Source organism: Odontesthes bonariensis, chromosome 16 (genome assembly GCF_027942865.1).
Source record: "Odontesthes bonariensis isolate fOdoBon6 chromosome 16, fOdoBon6.hap1, whole genome shotgun sequence".
Classification (NCBI taxonomy): Eukaryota; Metazoa; Chordata; class Actinopteri; order Atheriniformes; family Atherinopsidae; genus Odontesthes; species Odontesthes bonariensis.
The window spans coordinates 15,377,519-15,398,172 of NC_134521.1; the positions used below are offsets into that span (position 1 = coordinate 15,377,519).

General features: G+C 40.9%; 3 protein-coding genes across 4 annotated transcripts; 2 read left to right on the forward strand and 1 right to left on the reverse strand.

The window, feature by feature from the left end:
- Window positions 1-1,284: 1,284 nt before the first annotated feature.
- Window positions 1,285-11,916, forward strand: p2rx5 (purinergic receptor P2X, ligand-gated ion channel, 5). The gene is made up of 12 exons (XM_075486377.1): window positions 1,285-1,497; window positions 2,187-2,337; window positions 2,565-2,636; window positions 2,725-2,800; window positions 6,105-6,189; window positions 6,381-6,461; window positions 8,939-9,080; window positions 9,768-9,901; window positions 9,989-10,082; window positions 10,166-10,231; window positions 10,369-10,457; window positions 10,572-11,916. Exons 1-12 carry the CDS (start codon window positions 1,367-1,369, stop codon window positions 10,831-10,833), a joined length of 1,383 nt encoding a protein of 460 aa, XP_075342492.1. The 5' UTR covers window positions 1,285-1,366; the 3' UTR covers window positions 10,834-11,916.
- A 1-nt stretch (window position 11,917) lies between these two features.
- On the reverse strand, window positions 11,918-13,679 carry emc6 (ER membrane protein complex subunit 6). Of its 2 annotated transcripts, none has more exons than XM_075486379.1 (2): window positions 13,469-13,679; window positions 11,918-12,686 (listed from the first exon to the last, which is right to left on the reverse strand). In XM_075486379.1, the coding sequence occupies exon 2, from the start codon at window positions 12,634-12,636 to the stop codon at window positions 12,304-12,306; it is 333 nt and encodes a 110-aa protein (XP_075342494.1). In that variant the 5' UTR covers window positions 12,637-12,686; window positions 13,469-13,679; the 3' UTR covers window positions 11,918-12,303. The 2 variants fall into 2 exon arrangements, with proteins under 2 accessions (XP_075342494.1, XP_075342493.1); XM_075486378.1 differs by having other exon boundaries at window positions 11,918-12,667; window positions 13,469-13,677.
- Window positions 13,680-14,750: 1,071 nt separating this feature from the next.
- On the forward strand, window positions 14,751-20,414 carry shpk (sedoheptulokinase). Its single transcript, XM_075487197.1, has 7 exons — window positions 14,751-14,928; window positions 15,050-15,191; window positions 16,069-16,243; window positions 16,330-16,482; window positions 16,673-16,848; window positions 17,114-17,314; window positions 18,866-20,414. Exons 1-7 carry the CDS (start codon window positions 14,791-14,793, stop codon window positions 19,258-19,260), a joined length of 1,380 nt encoding a protein of 459 aa, XP_075343312.1. The 5' UTR covers window positions 14,751-14,790; the 3' UTR covers window positions 19,261-20,414.
- The last annotated feature ends 240 nt before the right edge of the window (window positions 20,415-20,654 follow it).

Below are 20,654 nucleotides of genomic sequence, written 5' to 3' on the forward strand. Positions count from 1 at the left end.
CCTCACCTTCAGATTTGGTTTAAGAATGTGTTCTTTTTGGGTTGATTTTAAACAGATCCTCCATTTATCAAGCAATAGGGTAAATAAGTCAAAGGTCAAGCTGAAACGGACCAGGATTGAACCAGTGGATGAGAATGTAAGACTATTCCCATGTCTGACACTCAACTCCAAAATAGACTATAAAGTATGTGGAGAAAATAAGTAGAGCGTGACTGATCAAGAAAATGCTCAGGCTGGACTACAGGATAGACAGTTAATGGTGTAATGCTCACTTTAAAGGGATGACATATATCGGCAAGTTGGAGAAAGGCTTTTGCGACTCTAGATGGATCTCCGGGTTAAAATTTTGAACAAATCTGGAGGTGTGGAGTAAAAAAGGAGTTACCAGACCTCACCACAAACACATCTACATTTCCAAGTTGTTTGTACAATGCTGAAGAGAAAACAAAAGAAATTCAGATACTCATGATTTGATTGATTCTTCTTGAGTTCACTGCTTTCTTCCTTTCAGGTTTGAAGGGAGCACTTTCAGCTCTTTTAATTTATGTTTCAGTGAATTGAGATCAGGAAGCACGTTTTTAGGTGTTTGTTTAGAGTTATTATTCTGTTTTTGTAAAATCGCTTGGCATTAACCAGTTACAGTTAACAGTGGCTGATTTTCTTCTTATGACACATTTGGCTTTGCCCTGAAATTGACAAGATTTGTTGACATTTCACTTTTTTGAGCAAAAATAATCCTTTTATGCAAAAGGTTATAATACATTTAGATGCATTTGTATGACAGAATCAATATAAAAGTTTCCACTTATCTTATCTATAGAAACAGATTAGTATAAACGGCACTTATAATGCACATTTCATCGTTTCCCTGAATTTGGAGGTAAAAAGTAATTGACAAAAACAAAGAGTATCAGAGGCGAGTGACTGTCTTTAATATCAGTATGAGCCAAAAGTTTCACAACTGCTCCATCCCCATAATTAAATGCATAGCAAACCAAAAACCTGCAGGTGGGCACAGACATTTTTCATTTCAACACTTGCCGCAACACCTTCACTTGAGTCGCTCCCAGCCCCTCTAACCTGTGTGGCCTCCAATAACATATCATCAATATGATTCAGTACTAAGAGCCACTATAAAGTCCACGTGTATAAGTGCATACAGGAGTAACTAAGGTTGCACTTTTTATTTTATGACGCTCACACACTGACATCAGTGAAAATGAGCCGGAAATCAAACTATTTGAACCAGTTGGAACAGCGTTTTGCTGCCCCTGTCTTAATGGGGTTGTCCGCTGCATGACAAGTGACCCAGCCGTATATCAGCCGGGAGCTGCTGTCTCACTCGGGTTCAGCGTGCAGGGGGGAAATGGCAGGCTGGGGGGGCTTCTTCATTTCTCTCCTCAACTACAAGACAGAGAAATATGTCATCGCTGAGAACAAGAGAATTGGAATATTATTTCGCCTTTATCAGCTGGCCGTGCTGGGGTACATAATCGGGTGAGGTGCCTTGTATGTCGCCGTTTGCGTGCATAAAGAAATAGAGAGTGATTCACAAAGTTAAAAATAGGTGAGCTTGTGGAAGGTTCTTAGTTTACTGGTGGGGTTTAAGTGGCAGATGATTTTTAATTTTTTTTACTTATAGTGTCTCTTCTGTAGGATGGAGTACTGTCGATGAAATGGTTTATCTAAGTTATTTCAGCTTTCATTCAACGACACCACGCCTATTTAGTGGAGTATATAGCAAAAAAAGACAAAGAATGAGCAAATGAAATAATATATGTTCACGCTTTGACCCCCCCTCCCCCAAGCATGAAAATAAACCCAAACTGTAAGATGGCAAATTTAATTGTAGCATTGTGGCTGCTGCAGGCGAGTTGGGAAGTCATATTCCGTTCAATGGCACGTAGCAGCTCTCATGTTTTTATTGCCATGCAACCGAGACTGTGCACGTGCAGCTCCCTGCAAAGCATTCATTTTAAAGACAACAACTGTATGCATGAAATATTCACCAAAGAGGTCCTGGACATGAAACATTCTGTCATCCCAGGAACACATAATCACAAACAAGCTGCCCAACATTGGATCATATACAAAACACCGTTGTGCACCACTTCAGGATATCCCATAACACAGTGATTGAGATAAGTCCTGTAAAGCATATGTAATAATGAAATTCAATGTCTTAGGTGGGTGTTTGTTGTGAAGAAAGGGTACCAGGAGAGAGAAGAGGCCGTCCAGACTTCAGTTATCACCAAACTTAAAGGTGTCACTCTGACCAACACCTCTGAAACAGGGCCCTACCTGTGGAGTGCTGAGGATTATGTCATCCCCCCAAATGTGAGTATCTATCTATCTATCTATCTATCTATCTATCTATCTATCTATCTATCTATCTATCTATTTATCTATCTATCTATCTATCTATCTATCTATCTATCGTCTGTCTTGCCATATATCATTAGCTGTTTTAGCGGCATCTGTCTCAACAGATTTAACAATACTGAACTTCTCCTGGAGTGTAATTTGTTTAACCTTTTTCTTCTCGACCCAATTGGATTTCGCAGGGCGAGCAGATTTTCTTTATAGTTACAAATTACGTCGAAACCCCCAATCAGAGGCTTGAGTACTGTGCTGAGGTGACTACGCAAGAATCTCTCTTAGTTTTTTATTTTTCTAATTTCTTTCATGTTTCCGTCCTAAAAGCCTTCTTTGCTCTTCTGACAGAGTATCAAGGTGCCAGATGGACGGTGTCAAAGCGATGACGACTGCCTCGAGGGGGAGAGTGTAATTGCTGGTCACGGTGAGCGCTGTGATTTGGTCACTCACTGGTCATTTGGAAACCTTACCACCTTAAATCTGAAAAGTTGTCTGGATTCAGCCTTTTTCGCTTTGGTTATTTTGACATTAAAGAGAGCGTAATCACAGTTGAGATTAATTCTTATTTACAAAGGGAGGCAGGGCAAGGCAAGGCATCTTTATTTATATAGCGCATTTCATACCACAGGCAACTCAATGTGCTCTACATAAAGACAAGGCATTTAAAAGAACAGCACAAAGCAGCATAAAAACAAGCAATTTAAAGAGAATAAAAAAATAGAATAAAAATTAAAACACACAGTTAAAAGCAATCAAAGAAGAGGGGGAAAAAGAAAAATATAAAACAATTAAGAGGATTTATAGCCCATCCATCCATCCATCCATTTTCTATACCCGCTGAATCCGTCGGTCAGGTCGCAGGGGAGCTGGAGCCTATCCAAGCGGTCAATGGGCGAGAGGCAGGGTACACCCTGGACAGGTCGCCAGTCCATCACAGGGCCACACAGCGACAAACAACCACACACACACACACACACACACTCACACTCACACTCACTCCTAAGGACAATTTTAGAGACGCCAATTAACCTAACATGCATGTTTTTGGACAGTGGGAGGAAGCCGGAGTACCCGGAGAGAACCCACGCATACACGGGGAGAACATGCAAACTCCATATAGAAAGGCCCCAGCTGGGAGTTGAACCTGGAAAGGATTTGTATCATTATGCTTTAAAATTATTTAAAGAAACTCAACCATAAGCACACCGAAAGAGAAAAGTTTTTAACCTGGATTTAAAAGTGCTTACAGTTGTGGCTGATTTCAGTTCTGCTGGTAGTTTGTTCCAGTTGTGTGCAGCATAACAGCTAAAAGCTGCTTCACCGTGTCTAGTTTGAACTCTGGGCTCCACTATCTGACCTGAGTCAGCAGATCTCAGAGCTCTGCTGGGTTTATACTGCTAGCATGTCATTCATGTATTCTGGACCTAAACCATTACCTGATTTGTAGACGAGTAGCAAAACTTTAAAGTCTATTCTGTATCTGACCGGGAGCCGATGTAAAGACTTGAGAACTGGGGTGATGTGATCTGATCTCTTTGTTGTGGTTAAAACTCGGGCTGCAGCGTTCTGAATGAGCTGCAGCTGTTTGAGACTCTTTTGGGGGAGTCCAGTCAGAAGACCGTTACAGTAGTCGAGTCTGCTGGAGATGAAAGCATGAATCAGCTTCTCTTGATCTGTTTGGGACGTGAAACCCTTAATTCTGGATATGTTCTTAAGTAGATAAAAGGCTGATTTGGTGACTGATTTGATATGATTGTTGAAGGTCAGGTCTGAGTCTATCAGCACGCTGAGGTTCCGGACTTGGTCTTTAGTTTCTAGAGACAGTGACTCAAGATGTTTACTGACAGCAAACCTCTTCTCTTTGTTGCCAAACACAATGACCTCAGTTTTTTCTTGATTTAACTGAAGGAAATTTTGGTTCATCCACTTTTTGACTTGCTCTAAGCAGTCACAATGACTCTATAGGACTGCAGTCATCTGGAGACAGTGCGAGATATATCTGTGTGTCATCTGCATAGCTGTGGTAGTTGACTTTAGAGTTCTTCAGAATTTGACCCAGAGGCAGCATGTATAGAGTGAACAGAAGGGGTTCAAGAACTGACCCCTGAGGAACTCCACATGTCATAGCCACTCGATCAGATTGATTACTTCCAATTGTCACAAAATAACTCCGCTCCTCCAAGTAGGACCTGAACCATTCTAGGACTGTCCCGCTGAGTCCTGCCCAGGTTTCCAACCTGTTCAGCAGTATACTGTGATCCACAGTGTCAAATGCAGCACTGAGATCCAACAATACCAGAACTGACACCTTGCCTGAGTCAGTGTTCAACCTTATGTCATTTAACACTCTAATAAGAGCCGTTTCTGTACTGTGGTGAGGTCAGCTCATTAAAATTTGTCAAGGAGTCCACTGGAGTTCAAGAAATTACTGAGTTGATTAAATACCACTTTCTCAACAATCTTGGCTATAAAAGGAAGATTTGAGATGGGTCTGTAGATGGTTAAAATGGAAGCATCCAATGTTCTCTTTTTTAGGAGTGGCTTGATGGCAGCTACTTTTAAGGGTTTAGGAAACGTGCCTGATTGTGGTGAGCAGTTTATTATTTGCTGCAAATCTGTTTGGACAGAGCTTACAATAGTTTTAAAGAAGTCGGATGGCATTGTGTCAAGATAGTATGTTGATGGTTTAAGATGCTGGACTGTTTCTTCCATGGTTTTTTGGTCAACTGTATTGAGTTCTGACATCATAGTTGATGGATTCTTAGGTGGTTTTAAGGATTGCGTCATTTTGTTATTTTGCTGATTTATGTTGATATTTAGCCTTATAGATTTGATTTTTTCATTGAAAAAACAAGCAAATTCATTGCATTTTTCTGTGGAACAGAGTTCTGAAACTATCTGTTTTGGGGGGGTTGTCAGCTTATTAACCATAGCAAACAGAGCACGAGTGTTGTTGATGTTCTCTTATTAATCATTTCAGATAAGTGTTGCTGTCTAGCGCGGAGTAACCCGTGGTTAAAATTACAAAGACTTTGTTTGTAGAGGTCATGGTGAATTTGAAGTTTAGTTTTTCTCCATTTACGCTCTGCTTTCCTGCATTCTGTTTAAGGCCTTTACCATCATAGTGTTCCTCCATGGTGTTCGCTTTCTGCTCAAGATCATCTTATTTTTAACAGGTGCAACAGTATCCATGACATTTGAGATTTTCAAGTTAAAATTATCTAAGAGTTCATCAACTGTCTCTGCACTCACAGTTGATGACATAGCTATAACTTCCAGAAACTTAGCACTGGTATTCTCATTTATGTACCTTTTTCTAACAGACACACGGGTTAACTGAATGTTTGGAGTTAACTGTAAGTCAGAGAACACACAGAAATGATCAGAGAGCGCTAAGTCCTTGATATCAACAGAAGAAATGTCAACACCTTTAGAGATAACCAGATCCAGTACTGGCTTCATTGCTGTGATTAGCAACACCTGCGTTTACCCACTATTTCAAACCATCATGGAGACATTAGATGTGCCTTTTTCATGTTCTAAGGTATTCATCCACCTCTTTTTACAAGCCACAAATCAGGTCATGGTTACAGCTTTAAAACCAGTGCTGTCCCAAAGTTTTATATAATCTAATTCATTTTTTTATTTATTCAAATTTTTGTCAGAATCTGTATTTTTTTCAGAATGGTTTATTTTTGATGACCTCTAATTCATGCTCCCTGTGTTAGGAATAAAGACCGGCTCGTGCTTGAACAGCACAGGGACCTGTGAGATCTACGCTTGGTGCCCTGTTGAATACAGCAAGAGACCGACGTGAGAAGCTTTTTCACTCTTGCAGATTTTTTGGAAATTTGCCATTTTGTGCCATTACACTGACCTCCATTCTAATCCGTCATGTGGACTGAGATATTTCACAGGTTCTAGTTATTTCAAGTACACCCTTGGTGCTTTATTTGTTTGGTTTTTTTCACATATCTGCCTCTGTCTTTTTCTCTTTTTTTCAGAGAGCCCTTACTGAGTGAAGCAGAAAATTTCACCATCTACATTAAGAACTTCATCAGGTTCCCAAAGTTTGAATTCTCCAAGTAAGTAGCTGTAAGTGGCTGCTGATCGCTGGTTTGCCTGTGGTCTGAAGGCATTGAGTGAGATGGGGGGATATACATGTTCCAATAGCTGCTTTAAATAGCTTTAGGGTGCAGAGAGCCTTCTATTTATACAAGCCTGTGCATTGCACTCAGAGAGACAGTGAAACAGTCATCTGAGACGTCCTTGACAGCGGTCCTCGCACCGGACAGGTGTCAGATCAGACGGGGCTTGCCCAGAGAGCTGCACTTCAGCCCTCCCTCCCTGCTGTTCCCTGTTCAGGTCCTGCAGGAGAAAAGGGCAAAACTGCAGGCCGCAACTAATTCATCAGTCACAATCTCCTTCTAATTACACAAACATCTTTCTTATGCTTCCTCACTAATCTTGATGTGCTTTTGCTTGATGAAGGCTGACATGTAATACAATCCCTCTCAGTGGGGGTTACTCCGACTGGCTGGCAACACTACATATCTTACAGTATGACACATGCGGTTACGGTCTGCTCGGATTAAGATGGTGTCATAGTGAGGCTTGAATGACATACTGTATATACTGCTGCTGGAGTGTTTGTGTTGAGGAAGCTTTGTCAAGCTGCAGCTTTCAAGTGCAACCACTTAAACTGAAGAGAATACCCAGTTTTACAGTGAAGAATGGGCACATGTGTCAGAGTCATGGTTAAGATTTGCTTATGATCAAGCGAGACGAGGCTGCAAAAAGGGGGCCAAAACTCTGGGACCGCACTGACACTGATATATTTTCGTGTAAACCTGGAAATGAAAAGAAATTTAGAAACATTTAAAGCATGATTACTTATAACGGACGATAAGGAAGTATTCTTTTAAACATAACCCTCTATTAAAGCAGCATTCAGAATTAAACCTGCAGTCATTGTTCACCTGTTTCAGTTTTCAGTTCTCTTCAGTTGAATTTATGACTGGCGCGACTGTCAGTTTGAAACATGGCTGTGCTTCAAGTCTCCAACAGAACATTGTTTATATAGTAATATTGTGACAGTGGAGTAAATGCTTTAAAATTAGTGTGTGAAGGTAAACTGTCTTTCTCAGCAAAGACGACTTTTCTCTCTTTGCTCTGATTCCAAGTCTCAAGTCTTCTAAGATGGTAGCACATGGCACTCGAAAACGCATCAGTGCTTCTACCTTTTTATGGAAGTTTTTCTGTGCCATCAGAGTTTGAATACGAATTTCTAATATTGAATTTTTACAGCATCAAAATCAGACTTTGAATTTGAAAAACCAACAGTGTAAAAAAAAAATCAATTTCTAAAAACAAAAATCAGTGTAAAAAAAAAAATCAATTTCTAAAAACAAAAATCAGTGTAAAAAAATTCAACATCTAAAAAAAAATTCAGTGGAAAAAAAAACAGACTCAACATCCAGGTAAACAGGGAGAAGCAATCGATCCCTGTCTCAATTCATCCAACGGCAGCCAACCAAGTTACGCTCCATTGGACAGATCAGCTCAATAGATATTGAGTAATATCTGTTACTCAATTTTATTAACACAAATGGCAAATAAAGTAAACTCACTCACCGAAGCACCATCACCCGCGTTGGTGGACATGGCTGATCTGTCCAATGGAGCGTAACTTGATTGGCTGCCGTTGAATTTTTTTTAATTTAATTTTTTTCCACAGAATTTTTAGATGTTGAATTTTTGTTTTTAGACTATTTTTTTTTTTACACTTGGTTTTTCAAATTCAAAGTGATTTTGATGCTGTAAAAATTCAATATTAGAAATTCGTATTCAAACTCTGATGGCACAGAAAAACTTCCATACCTTTTTCAGTACAAGAAAGAAATTCAACTTTATCGCAGATCCAGAATTCAAGAAATTAAAAAGAATGCAAAGAATCCAGTTTGGTTAGCAGAAAGCTGTTTGTGAGACCTTAGAAGATGGGTAGTGTCTCCAAGCCACCAGACTTACCAGCATGGTTATAGTTAGCTTCTCTGGTGTTGGACACCTGCACTGGATAGTGTAAGATTGCCACCTTTCATGTAGATCACCTGGGTTCAAATTCCCTGCATGAAAGGTACTACCTCCAGCAGGGTCCTTAAACAAGACCCCCTTACCCTACCTGTAAGTTGCTTTGGATAAAAGCGTCTGCCAAATGCATAAACATAAAACATAAACTGGATCAAATTAACCCTGACAAAAGAGGGGTAGGAGCCCATTCTTCCTGCTCCAACCTCAGGTCTGCATCTTTGTGGAGAGGTACTCATGCTGCAGTCGGTGATGACCAAGTTGTGGGTTCATGGCCACCTGATCTCTCTACCCCATCAAACATTTAGGGGTATAACTATCTTCATTGGTTGACTGTAGAGTATATATTGACAGATTTAACACAATTAAAGCTCACAGATGTAATGATGTTATGCCCTCCGGTTAGGGAACAACAAATACATTGTATTAAAATGTATTGTATTATTTGACGTACATGTCTGCTTTCTTTACCTCTTAGGTCCAATGTCCTTGAAACATCCGATGACGGCTACCTGAAGAGATGCTCCTACGACAAAGACAGCCATCCTTACTGCCCCATCTTCCGCCTCAGGGATCTGGTCGGTAACACTGGACATGACTTCCAGGAGATGGCTGTTAAGGTAGTTTCATAATCTGCCAGCGAAGGCTGTGTGAGAGAGTGATGTGTGTTTCTGCACAGGTATTGCATAAAAATGAAGTAATTAGGGATGATCACATTTAAGAATCATGGAAATTCTACGTGTGACTACCCTGATAGCTGCAGAATAGCTAAAGTAAAACTATTTTTAATTTGATTGTACCTGTTATGAATTAGGATAAGCTGTTCTGAAAGGATTCAGTACAAAATCCACTAAAGTATCTGCTCATATCTGCAATGATTGACATCTTTTAGTGACTCCTCATGTGTCTCACTGGTTGTTTCCACTCAGGCACTGAGATTCCTACAATATGAGTAGAAGTCAGAGAATTAGAATATCTAGATTTTAAAAAAATAGATTTTCACTGTAATTTTTAAAAGAAATATGTTTGAAAATGCTTTTTCATTCGAGACACCAAGTTGTGCATTAATCTTTTGCTGCCCTCATGTCATGGGGCATGAGTTTTTCCCAGTTACGGCTTCTCAGCTGTTAAATCACCCATCAGATGAGCTCAGACATGCAACTTCAGCATTTACTCTCAAAAGGCTTAACTTGTGTGATGTGTCTAACGGGCAGGACTGCACTTGTATGTGTTGGTTGTTGTAAATAAGATGTATCCTGTGAATACATTTAATTCTATTTCCTATAAAGCTCTCTCTGTATTCACAGGGTGGCTCTATTGGTGTGCTCATTGAGTGGAACTGTGACCTGGATAAGGACTCCTCTGCATGTAATCCCCAGTACAGCTTCACCCGCCTGGACATGAACTTGAACAACTCGGTTACATCAGGATACAACTTCAGGTGTGTCCTCTCAGGCTTTTAACACAATCAACCCACTGCCTGCACTCTGCTCTTGATTTGTTTTGTTAAACTGTTTTTCCTCCCCAGATATGCCAGGTACTACAAGGATCAAAATGGCGAAACCTATCGCACTCTGTACAAAGTGTACGGGATTCGCTTTGATATAATGATCAATGGCCAGGTAAGGCAGAGGTATGAGCAGTCTTTTTTTCTCAGTAAGGTAAATAATAGACCCTAAAGTGAATGTCTTGTTATTGTTTTCAGGCTGGGAAATTCAATATAGTTCCCACAATCATTGCAATTGGCTCTGGTGTTGCTCTGATCGGTGTAGTAAGTAATTTATCAAATTGTGTAGTTTGCCTGCGCCACAATTTTAAGCTCCACATGAGGATGAAGCATGATCATCGGTACAAAAATAACGACTCTCTGCTGCTCATGAAAATTCAGCTAATGTGGTTTTTTTTCAGGGGGCCTTTGTATGCGATATGATACTACTTTACCTGATGAACACGAGCTCCTTCTACCGAGAGAGGAAGTTTGAAATAATCAACTTCAAGTATGAGTCATTGTATTTGCACAAACTTTAATCACGTGACCATAAAATTAACATGTTCCCCCAAATCTTGCTCTTGCTCATTATATCTGTAAAACTCTTGTTCTGTGTGAGCAGAAAAGAGAGGACCAAAGCAAAGGAAGAGAAAGCAGGTCACCGGGAGAGGAGGTCCAGGAAGCCAGCTAAAGATGCCAACAACATAAAAAACCCAGCGGAAACTGAACTCACTGTGGATCCTTCCTCCCCTGAAGACAGCCAGTCGTCTGTGGAGAAACGAGTTCCCACCATTCCACGCAACACGGGACAGCGATACTCTGCTGTTCTGCCCCAACAAGGTGCAGAAACGAAGCATCACATCACTTTCGCTTCACACAACTAAGTTTGCGGGAGGACGAAGACAAATCCACTGTAGATGTGTGTTTTACGCTGCTGGAGGTGGATCCCAAAGTCAGACTGATGTCCTGTTCTCACCTGCTGGAACGGTCCCTAAGATGTGTTGGGTTAGGGATGTGTAAATGTTCTGCCTTATTAACCCCACTGAGAATCTTGGAGGAGACTTTAAGCAGCAGCCCAACTCACCCATCATCAATAGAAGATCTTTGCAAAAAAAAATGAAGGCAACTCTGGATGTAAATTAACATTGTAACATTGCATAAGCTTATCCAGGTGATGCCAGGGCAAATGTGTGCCATAATCAAAGCTAACCAACAAAATATTTAAAGTGTATTTTTTTTTTTTTTAGCCCTGTAGCTTATAAAATGAAAAGCCAAACGGACCCAGTGCAGTTTATTTAATATTCATGTTATGAAAGAATCAATACTTTGTATCAGCTTTGTTGGCAGACTGATTGAGCATATTTTCTTGATATTTAGTTTCACCCTTCTGTCACTGAAATTGTTCAAATTAGATTCTTTTAAAAACTGCAGCCATGAAAATTAAGCCAAAGGATGTAAAATTTAGAGATTAGTTTAAATAAAAACAAACAAGTAAAATGCAAAGATATACTCCTCTTAATGAGCCAGGAAAAAAATGTTTAGTCAGACCACAACAGACATATGTAAGCATGGATGTTTCATATAAAGGCAGCAATATGTAAGAAAACACTTGAGGGGGTTCAATCGTTGGTGTATTTGTTACAAAGGCTTTTTTTTTTTTTTTGGTGTACTGTTTAACACCAATGTTCAGTAATATCCATGCTGATTGTGGCTTTGATATCAACCATGCAGTGGCCAATTAAGTTGTGAAGCTGAGGAATGCATCTGTCAAGAGCTACAAATCAGCTGTGAGTGGGCTGAGTGGCTGGGAAATGGATACTGATGTGAAGGGATTCCCGTTCCTATTTGCATTTCCTGTCTCTATTTATTGAAAGTACTTTACTATAAACAAATATGTATGTCATGTTGATTTCATGTCACCATTACGATGCCCGACACATAAACAGATAAATGATGGAAACAAACAACTCAGAGGGAGGCATTTATTCAAATCTGTAATCACAGTTGCTAGGATTTTACCATAGTATTGTACATGTAAATAATATCAAATCTTATCAGGATGTTATCAGTACTCGACATTATTAATAACTGCCATGGATGATACCAAACACAGAGCAGGAGTTACAGGTTAAAGGAGTTCGTAGTCACTTCTAAATGTGGACCAAAAAGGTACAGGACAACAATTATATTGTATCAGTGTTATTAACATACACTCAAAATGTATCAACAGCTCAAAAAGGAAATGTGTAAAATCTTTCACAGTAGGGTCTATCTACAAACAGCAGGGCAGACAAACCTAGAGGTCTCCGTAGCATTATATAGCAACTTTTCAGGGTTATTTGGAGTAGATCATCTTAGTATACATGCACCATTCCGTACAAGAAAGTCCAGAACAGGACGTAAGTGAAAAGACCTCCGACAAGACCTCCGGTGAAGAGCAGCCGCCGCGATTTAAAGCATTTGTTCCACCGCCGTCCAGCCTTGAGGATGAGCAGCAGCGACAGGAGAAAGGAGGCGAGGAAATAAAAAATGAAGCCGTACAGTCCTGTCAGCCCGAGGATGCCGGCCGTTGCTCCAGACAGAGCAGACACAGAGGTGCGGCAGTAGTCCAGCACGCCAGCGTTACCCCTCACAGACACTTCACTGATGAACTGTGGTCCCTCACGCTTGGCCATGACTGTGGCCATCTTGGTTCTGGTCAGCTACCACAGGAGGGTGCTGCAGAAACAGAGGAACCCTAGACAAGTTTACAAGACATATCCAGTCTATTATACTCTGCCATTTCGCACTTAATAAAATACTGCACTACAATTTTGGGTGTGCCGCTTAAAATTTGGCATACCACCTGTAATAATGTCACAATATCAAATGCATTGTTAGGGCTTAAATACTATACCTTTCCTGACTATAAGTAGTAGTATTAATTACACTCAATATATTACACAGACAAAAGCTACTGTGCTGCATGTAAAAAACTTTAAAGATAGCTTTAAAAATCCTTTTAAAATAAAATAAACGCTGTTGAATTTTGTGAATTAAATGTTGACTTATGGTAGTTTTTTTGCAGCTATTCAGTATATGTAAATAGGGCTACTATAACAAGTTATTCAGTGTAGGCTATAAAGATATAGAGTATAGAAGATTAATCTGTTGCATTCTGAACAATCTGAACATATTAACTATTTAGAGGGGGGAAAACAAATGTGTTTAAATTAAACATTTAAGCTCCCTTTCACGAGAGCTTACGAAATAAGTAGCTCTTAGTAATAGAAGGAGTTAACGACAGGCCTAAATTAAGCTAACAAGCAGACCAGGGTGATTAAAAAAACAGCAATTTAAAACACCAAGAAGTGACAAAAACGGCTTTGACTCAACACCGAAGCAAACTCACTATAATGTGTTGACAAGACGGCTGACTACAAACTAATTGCCTGGTTTTAATATTCACGTCTCTGTCGATGCTAACCCCTTAGCCATGTTAGCTCAACGGCCCGCACGCTCACAGGAGCAGGTACTTACCGGATTTAAACGTTGATATTGTGGATTCCTTACAACACAATCACAAACGCATAATATGCAAGAGTCACTTCATGAACTTCAAAATCGGATAGTTTCTAGGGAATGTCAGATGGTATGGCACAAAAACGGCGCATTCATTTTCGTAGGGATGACACTCCTCGTCCAAAGTCAGCCATACTTCTCCGCAGTGCATTGTGGGTAGGTGAGCTTTCAGACAGGAGGTGACGACGTGGTGCGTTTTCAGTACTCTGAAGAGTAGGAAATCATCCTTTAGAAAGGGAAATGCCCGTTGAACTTTGCCAGCTTTTTTTATATTTTTTTTAATCAACCTGCTTGGCATAGATAAAGAGCATTATAGGGCGGGCGCAGGCCTTGCATCCCCCAAGTATTTAGGTGCCCCCGGGCCTATCCCAGAAATATGATATTTCATATGTCCCTGAGTGGGACAGGCAGCACAGATGTGCCAGATGTGTCTTGATTGCATTAGCAAATTTTATAGAAAAGATTCAAACCAATTACATCGCGACAGCTTTGCAGATAACAGACACAAAAGTAAAGATTAAAAACAACGATAAAATGACACAACCCTAACGAAAGGCAATGAGAATTTTTTAGCGAAAAATTTTAGCGAAATTACACACAAAATAATCCAAATGTGGTACAAAATTACCTGGACAGCACACAGAATGGGTGAATGTAAATGGCTGAATATAATATGCAAAAAAACCAAACAAAACAAAACAAATGAGGACGCAAAGATGACTGGTATAATTTCCAAAATATTCACGAGGAGGTGCAACAGGACCACAAAATGTAATGAGATTATAAATTATATGTGGATTATGTAATTTGAACGCACAAAATTGTTACAAATCATATCTGGCATACCTTGTTGTTTGCTATCTCTTTCTGTCTGGATGTCTCTACCACAGACATGTCCGTGCCCAAGGGATCTCTATAAATACTATACATGTGAATCCTCTGTTTTAGCTCTCTCAGCTTCACCTGAAAACAGCAAGGTGGTTTACAACTGCAGGAAAGAAAAAGACAAATATTCAGATGCTGTTTCTAATAAGAGTGGTTTGTATTTCTATAAATGTACAAGATATAGACTGTTTAATTTTTGCAATGATTTTTAGATTGATTTGTCAATACACAACAGTGAAACACGGTTTCGTTCACTCAGCAGTGGCTTTAGCTTTAATATGTATAAAACAAAAATGTCAAGACAGTCAAATTCAAAAACTTTCGATTTTCTTGTTATAACATGAACGCAGCATTGTGGACGATGTCCAAAGGTTAGCACGGATTCCGCAGCAGTCATGTCTAACTTTATCTTGGGTTTAGATGTGGGGACCACCTCGGTAAAAGCCATTTTACTGGCTGCTGACTCCAGGACCGTGGCTGCGAGTCACGCTTTACCCACAGCTGCAGATACAAGCGACGACAAGGAGATAAAGGTGATCTGCCCACGTGCTACTGAAGTTTACACTACCGCTTTGTAAACTAAAGTCAGCTGTGTGTGTGTGTGTGTGTGTGTGTGTGTGTGTGTGTGTGTGTGTGTGTGCGCATGTGACGTAGGCCAAAGAGCAGGACCCCGGCCGGATAATAGACGCTCTGAACCGTTGCGTGGGTCAGCTGCCCAGAGACAAACTGCAGCATGTCAGCAGCATCGGGCTGTCCGGACAGATGCACGGGGTTATATTCTGGAAAGCTGAGAGAGGTGCAGCATTTCATAATAAAGTGTGTTCGGCTGTGTAACAACGGCTCTTTTGGTGCATTAAAGGTGGGGTAGGGGTTCTTTTTCTGGAGCATTTTTTTACATATTGCTTGAAATACTCTTCACACCCCCATTGCAACCAATTAATTAAAAGTTTTGACACAAATATGAAAAGTTTTAGTGGCCTCTAGAATGTACAATCCAGGAAAAACACTATCCAATCATACCAAACGACTGTTAACGATGATTGGATTCTGATGCGTCTATCAAACTGCAATCTGCTCCTCCCTCCCCCTCCTTCCCCCTGTGCGGGTACCCTGCTCCGTGAACGAATTACGCGTCCAGAAGCTTGGCAGGAAGCTAAACTAGAGCCAGCTTGGCTAGCACCTAGCATTATTAAACATATAGTTAGCATAAACTAAATACTAAATACGGCAACGATCGATGCTTGCTGTCAGAACAGCACTCGTGCACCTTCGTGCTCGTGCGTGTTCATGTACTCTAGAGGCGTGCCTTCGGGGGGAAAGTGAAGAAAAGGGTTGGGACTTTTTACCTGTGTATTTTCAAAATGCAGCTTCGTTGGACTCAAAATCCAGGATCTCCTACCCTACCTTTAAGCAGCAAAAGAGTAACTAAATAAAAACCTAAAAAAAAACATATTTGTACGTAAATAGATTTGTTATTCCTCGTGGAAGTGGGCTCTGGAACACAGGTGAAATAATGCCAATCATTTATTTGGAGTCCACTGCACCACCTGCACTTGAATGCAAATACAATCTAATATTACATTGTTCGGTTTGAGCAGAAGTACACATTAAGCAGACAGTTTTTGGGCCAACCATGAGGTCAGCTGACTATGTCTGACTCTTGCATGCCTCAGGTTGCGATTGGTCCACCAAGGACTTCTTCACACCCAGAGACACCAGTCAGCTGATCACATGGCAAGATGGGCGCTGCAGCAGTGAGTTCATGTCCTCTCTACCAAAACCAGACTCACACGTCAGCGTTGCCACGGGGTTTGGCTGCGCAACAATCTTCTGGTACATGAAGCACAGGTCAGCGCTCACGCTCTTAAAACTCCCTGCAGGGGCCGCCTGCTTCAGTGACACCAAAGCTGACTCTGATGGTGGTTTCTCTGCAGACCGGAGTTCCTCGAGGACTTCACAGTTGCAGGTACGATCCAGGACTACGTGGTGTCCATGCTGTGTGGTTTGGACAGGTGTGTGACAACGCCTCAGAATGCAGCCAGCTGGGGCTTCTTCAACACTTCAGCCGATCAGTGGAATGAAAACATGTATGTAAAGTGTTGAACTTCTGTTTTCAGTCACATTTTAACAAAGACTCAAATCACTAAGTGCACAAAAGATGTTTTATGGCTTGTTTGTGTTTGGTTTGAACTTGTGACTAACTAACAGTCTGCATCATCACAAGCTGTCAGAGTACGCGTGACCCTCTTGACAAACCGTTTTGTGTGCATGCTCTAGTCTGAAGGCTGCTGGTTTTCCTTTGCACCTGCTTCCACACTGTGTGCCACCTGGTGGCTTGGCGGGAAAGACATGCTCTGCCTGGCATGGCATTCCTGCTGGAACTCCAGTAGGGGCCGCCATGGGAGACTTGCAGTGCTCCGTCTACTCCTGCATGAGTGCGCCGACTGACGCAGGTGAAACGGGAAGTCCAAGTAATTTCTCTCTGGTCGGGTTTCCACTTAATGCACTCAATGCATTATGCTTTCAATACATTTTAAAGGAGCACATTGGATATGACTCTGCCCTGATGTGTTGCATCCATTAGGGACACTTTCTGTTGACTCTTTCGAGAATCAATTTTGTATTATCAGAGCTGTTTTGATGTTGCAACACACAAGCGGTGTTCATCTAGATTGAACTTCTTAGCTAATAGGTTGTATCCTTCTTTTAATTTCCCAGTTCTCAACATAAGCACTTCAGCCCAGCTGACCTTCGCCATGCCAGGTGACTTCAAACCTCCAGATTCTCCACAGCCGGCCTTGCCCATCTCCTACTTCCCATACTTTGACTCCTCATACTTGGCTGTAGCAGCGTCACTGAATGGAGGAAACGTGCTGGCAACTTTTGTGGAGACGTTGACAACGTGGATGAGAGAGCTTGGTACATACTGCAATTTACTATTTAATCAGCATTTTTATTTTAATTAGAATTTTGTCTTGTTCCTGTAGTTAGTCCTGAAGTACCGCAGAAATGAGTTTCTGGAACTTCTTGGTCAAAAGGGACTTTTAATTATATTTCAGAGAACAAGCAGCAGGTTGAGGTTACAACCCCATTTCCAAAGAAGTTGGGATGCTCCGTAAAATGTAAACAAAAACACAATTAAAAGATTTTCTCATAAATGTTTTATTCACAATAGAACGTAGAAAACATCAAATGTCATGATTTGAGATGAATAATAAAAACAGGCAGGATTTTATCATGGAAATCCCTGTCACCGTGACATCCACAAACGCAGGTTAAAGCTCAGTCATGCAAAGAAGAAGCCATACGTGGACATGATCCAGAACATGAGACAAAAAAAATGGAAAAATGTTCTGTGGTCAGACCAACAAAGATTTAAATTCTTTTTGGAAATCGTGAACTCAGAGTAAAGAGGAGAGGGACCATCCGGCTTGTTATCAGCACTCAGTTCAAAAGCCTGCATCTCTAATGGTATGGGGGGGGCTTTAGACACATTGTAGTACCAGCTGTACAGCAACACATACACAGCGCTCCCTTAGTGAGCAAATCAGCCAATGATACCAAATGCAAGTGCCTTTTTCTCCCAATTTTATCTGCTCATGCAACTGAATGATAAACAGGTAAATTATTGGCAGTGATATGATAAGGGATCTTTTCATACTCTAAGATCAGTATTCAATACATTGTGCATCCATTTATACCTCTCACACATCCAGATGTTATCTGGTAATAACCAGGAGCTGAAGCTGAATTAACAAATGCAGACAAAAAAGCACATGTACAGATGATAAATTGCATCTCTGTAGAGAAGTGAATCTTTTAAAAGTATTAGATTGTGCATTGCAGACTTGTTTTGACATTTTTTTTCCATACAACTTTGACTGAACAAGGCAAATGGAATAAATCTTAAAATGACTGCAACTCTCAAGGTTTTATTCGAACACTAAAGCCTTTTCCACGCATGCACCTCTTTCAGTTACTCTGATGGCATCTAAATATATCATCTAAATGGTCCCTCTTCCCTAAAAGTCGCAACAGAAATCTGACAAGACCTGGTAACATTCAGGCATTTGCACTCGTATTAATGGATAAAATGCACAAGGTGCGTGTTTGCCTTTATTTGAAACTTGTTCTGAATAATCTTTTCTGAACTGACAACTACGCTCATTGTTGCAAGTGCAATAAAACATGCGAGAGGACGGAGATAAGAATCACACTCCCTGCTCTGCAAGCCTAAACAAACAGTCTGTTTTTAAATGTCAGAAAGCTTTAAACCGACGAAGCCACTGATGTTACATATCTCATATCTCATAGTTCTGAGGAAATCCAAGCTTTTCTAATGAAGATGAAAGTAAAGACCATGGACAACCAGAAAGGGTTATCCATGCACCTGAAGTTAATCCATAGTCTGTAATATATGGGCAAAGTAATAACTGAATGGTTTTATCACGATCCTCTCGCCCATCACAGGAGAGGAGCTGAGTGAATCCTGCTTGTATGAAAAGCTGATTCGTTGCGCCCTGAACCAGGAAACCAGCGACCTGAGGGTGAGTCCCACCCTGCTGGGGGAGAGACACAGCCCTCTCTGCCTGGGCCAGGTGACCAACATCTCCACCTCCAATCTCTCTCTGGGTCATGTGATCCGAGCGCTGTGCCGCGGAGTCGTCACCAACATCACCTCCATGATGCCTGCAGAGAGTCTGCGGCAGGCGGGGGTCAGCAGGATCGTGGGCAGCGGGAGCGCACTAGCTCGCAACGAGGTGCTCAGACAGGAAGTGGAGAAGGCCTTCCCTCTGCAGGTGGTGTACGGACAGAACGCCGACTCCGCTGTGGGCGTGGCCATGGTCCTCTGTGACAAACTTTAAACTCTAAATCCACAGGGGAACCCCTGAATGTTTACAAGATCAACCGAAACTCTGAGTATTTATGGAATAGTATTACTGTCTTAAAACAATTTTTTGCTCCGTGTAACTTAAAGGAAAGCCGTGTTTAACAGGAATAAGATCATTGTATGATTTTATAAATGTAAAATCAGAATCCTTTTAAAATGAATTATACTCAGACTGAATGTAACTTTAAAAGCATGTGGCAGAAACCAACAAACAGTGAAGATGAGAACGTGAAGACGTGACGAGGAAATGAAATCTAAACTGCAGGATTTGGGCGCCACAAGCCAGCGCTGAACTCACTGTTGCCTCATTTTTGTTTTTAGGTTTATAGAAGTAGTGCACACAAAAGGCCTTTTGATAGCTTTATACTTAGGTTTTACAGATTTCCATTAAAATGCTATTGGAAATAAACATTTCAAACACTTTTTAATGTTGGGGTAATTGAAATATGCAACTAAAATCCCTAAAATTCACATTCCCCCAACCGAAAGGACAAAGTTCCTGGAACATTATGGGAACCAAAATTTGTTAGCTTAGAAGGAGAGTTTTATTTCTGTTTGACTATGGGAAGAGCACTTGTACTTCGCCTAAATTCAATGGAAATTTTGCAGCCTCACGTGACTAAGGCCTTAAGAAAGGGTGAAGAAATGCCTGTAATCCAAAAGCTACAAGGAGTTGTATCTGCAGTCCTGATGCTAAATCCGTTTGGAATAAAGCTGTGGTCCAACCAACATTTGTCAATACAGTGTTCTGGGAGTGTTCTCTTAAATGGGGAACTCGCAGAGAACGTTTGAGTTTTCAGTTTCCAAAACATTTCGGGAATGTTCTGCGACTGCATAAACTTGTGTGAATGTTCTTTAAGCATCACGGTTCCCATCCATCTGACCCACGAAGAACTACAGGCTAAGGTTAATTGCTGGGAAACTGGTAGTGCTGTGGGTTTTTAGTGCTCTAGAGTCTGGACCTGCGAGTCGGTGTTTGCTAAAGCATGTTTTATTGAAAAGTGTGTTCATTCAGCAGTCCTGCTCCCCAATGCTTAAATGGAAATGTTCAGTTTTCCACTGCCCCGATTTGAAGAAAATATTTTACGATCTGTAATAATAATGGCAAAAATAAATCAGTATTAACCAGTTTGGTCTCAGATCTTAATCATTTTAATTAACCCTCACAGAATTTGCATGTGTTATTCTGCAGTTTCCTGGTGGCTTTTTGGGTAACGTTTTTGCTACTTCGTCTTGTGCCCGCAACAAGACATCTGAAGCCTTTGTGCCCTCCTTAAACAGTGAGAAAAGGAAGTCATCTTCAGAAAGGAAACAGATCTCATGAACGTCAATGTGTTACACACAGTTGGCAGAAGCTGCAACCACAAA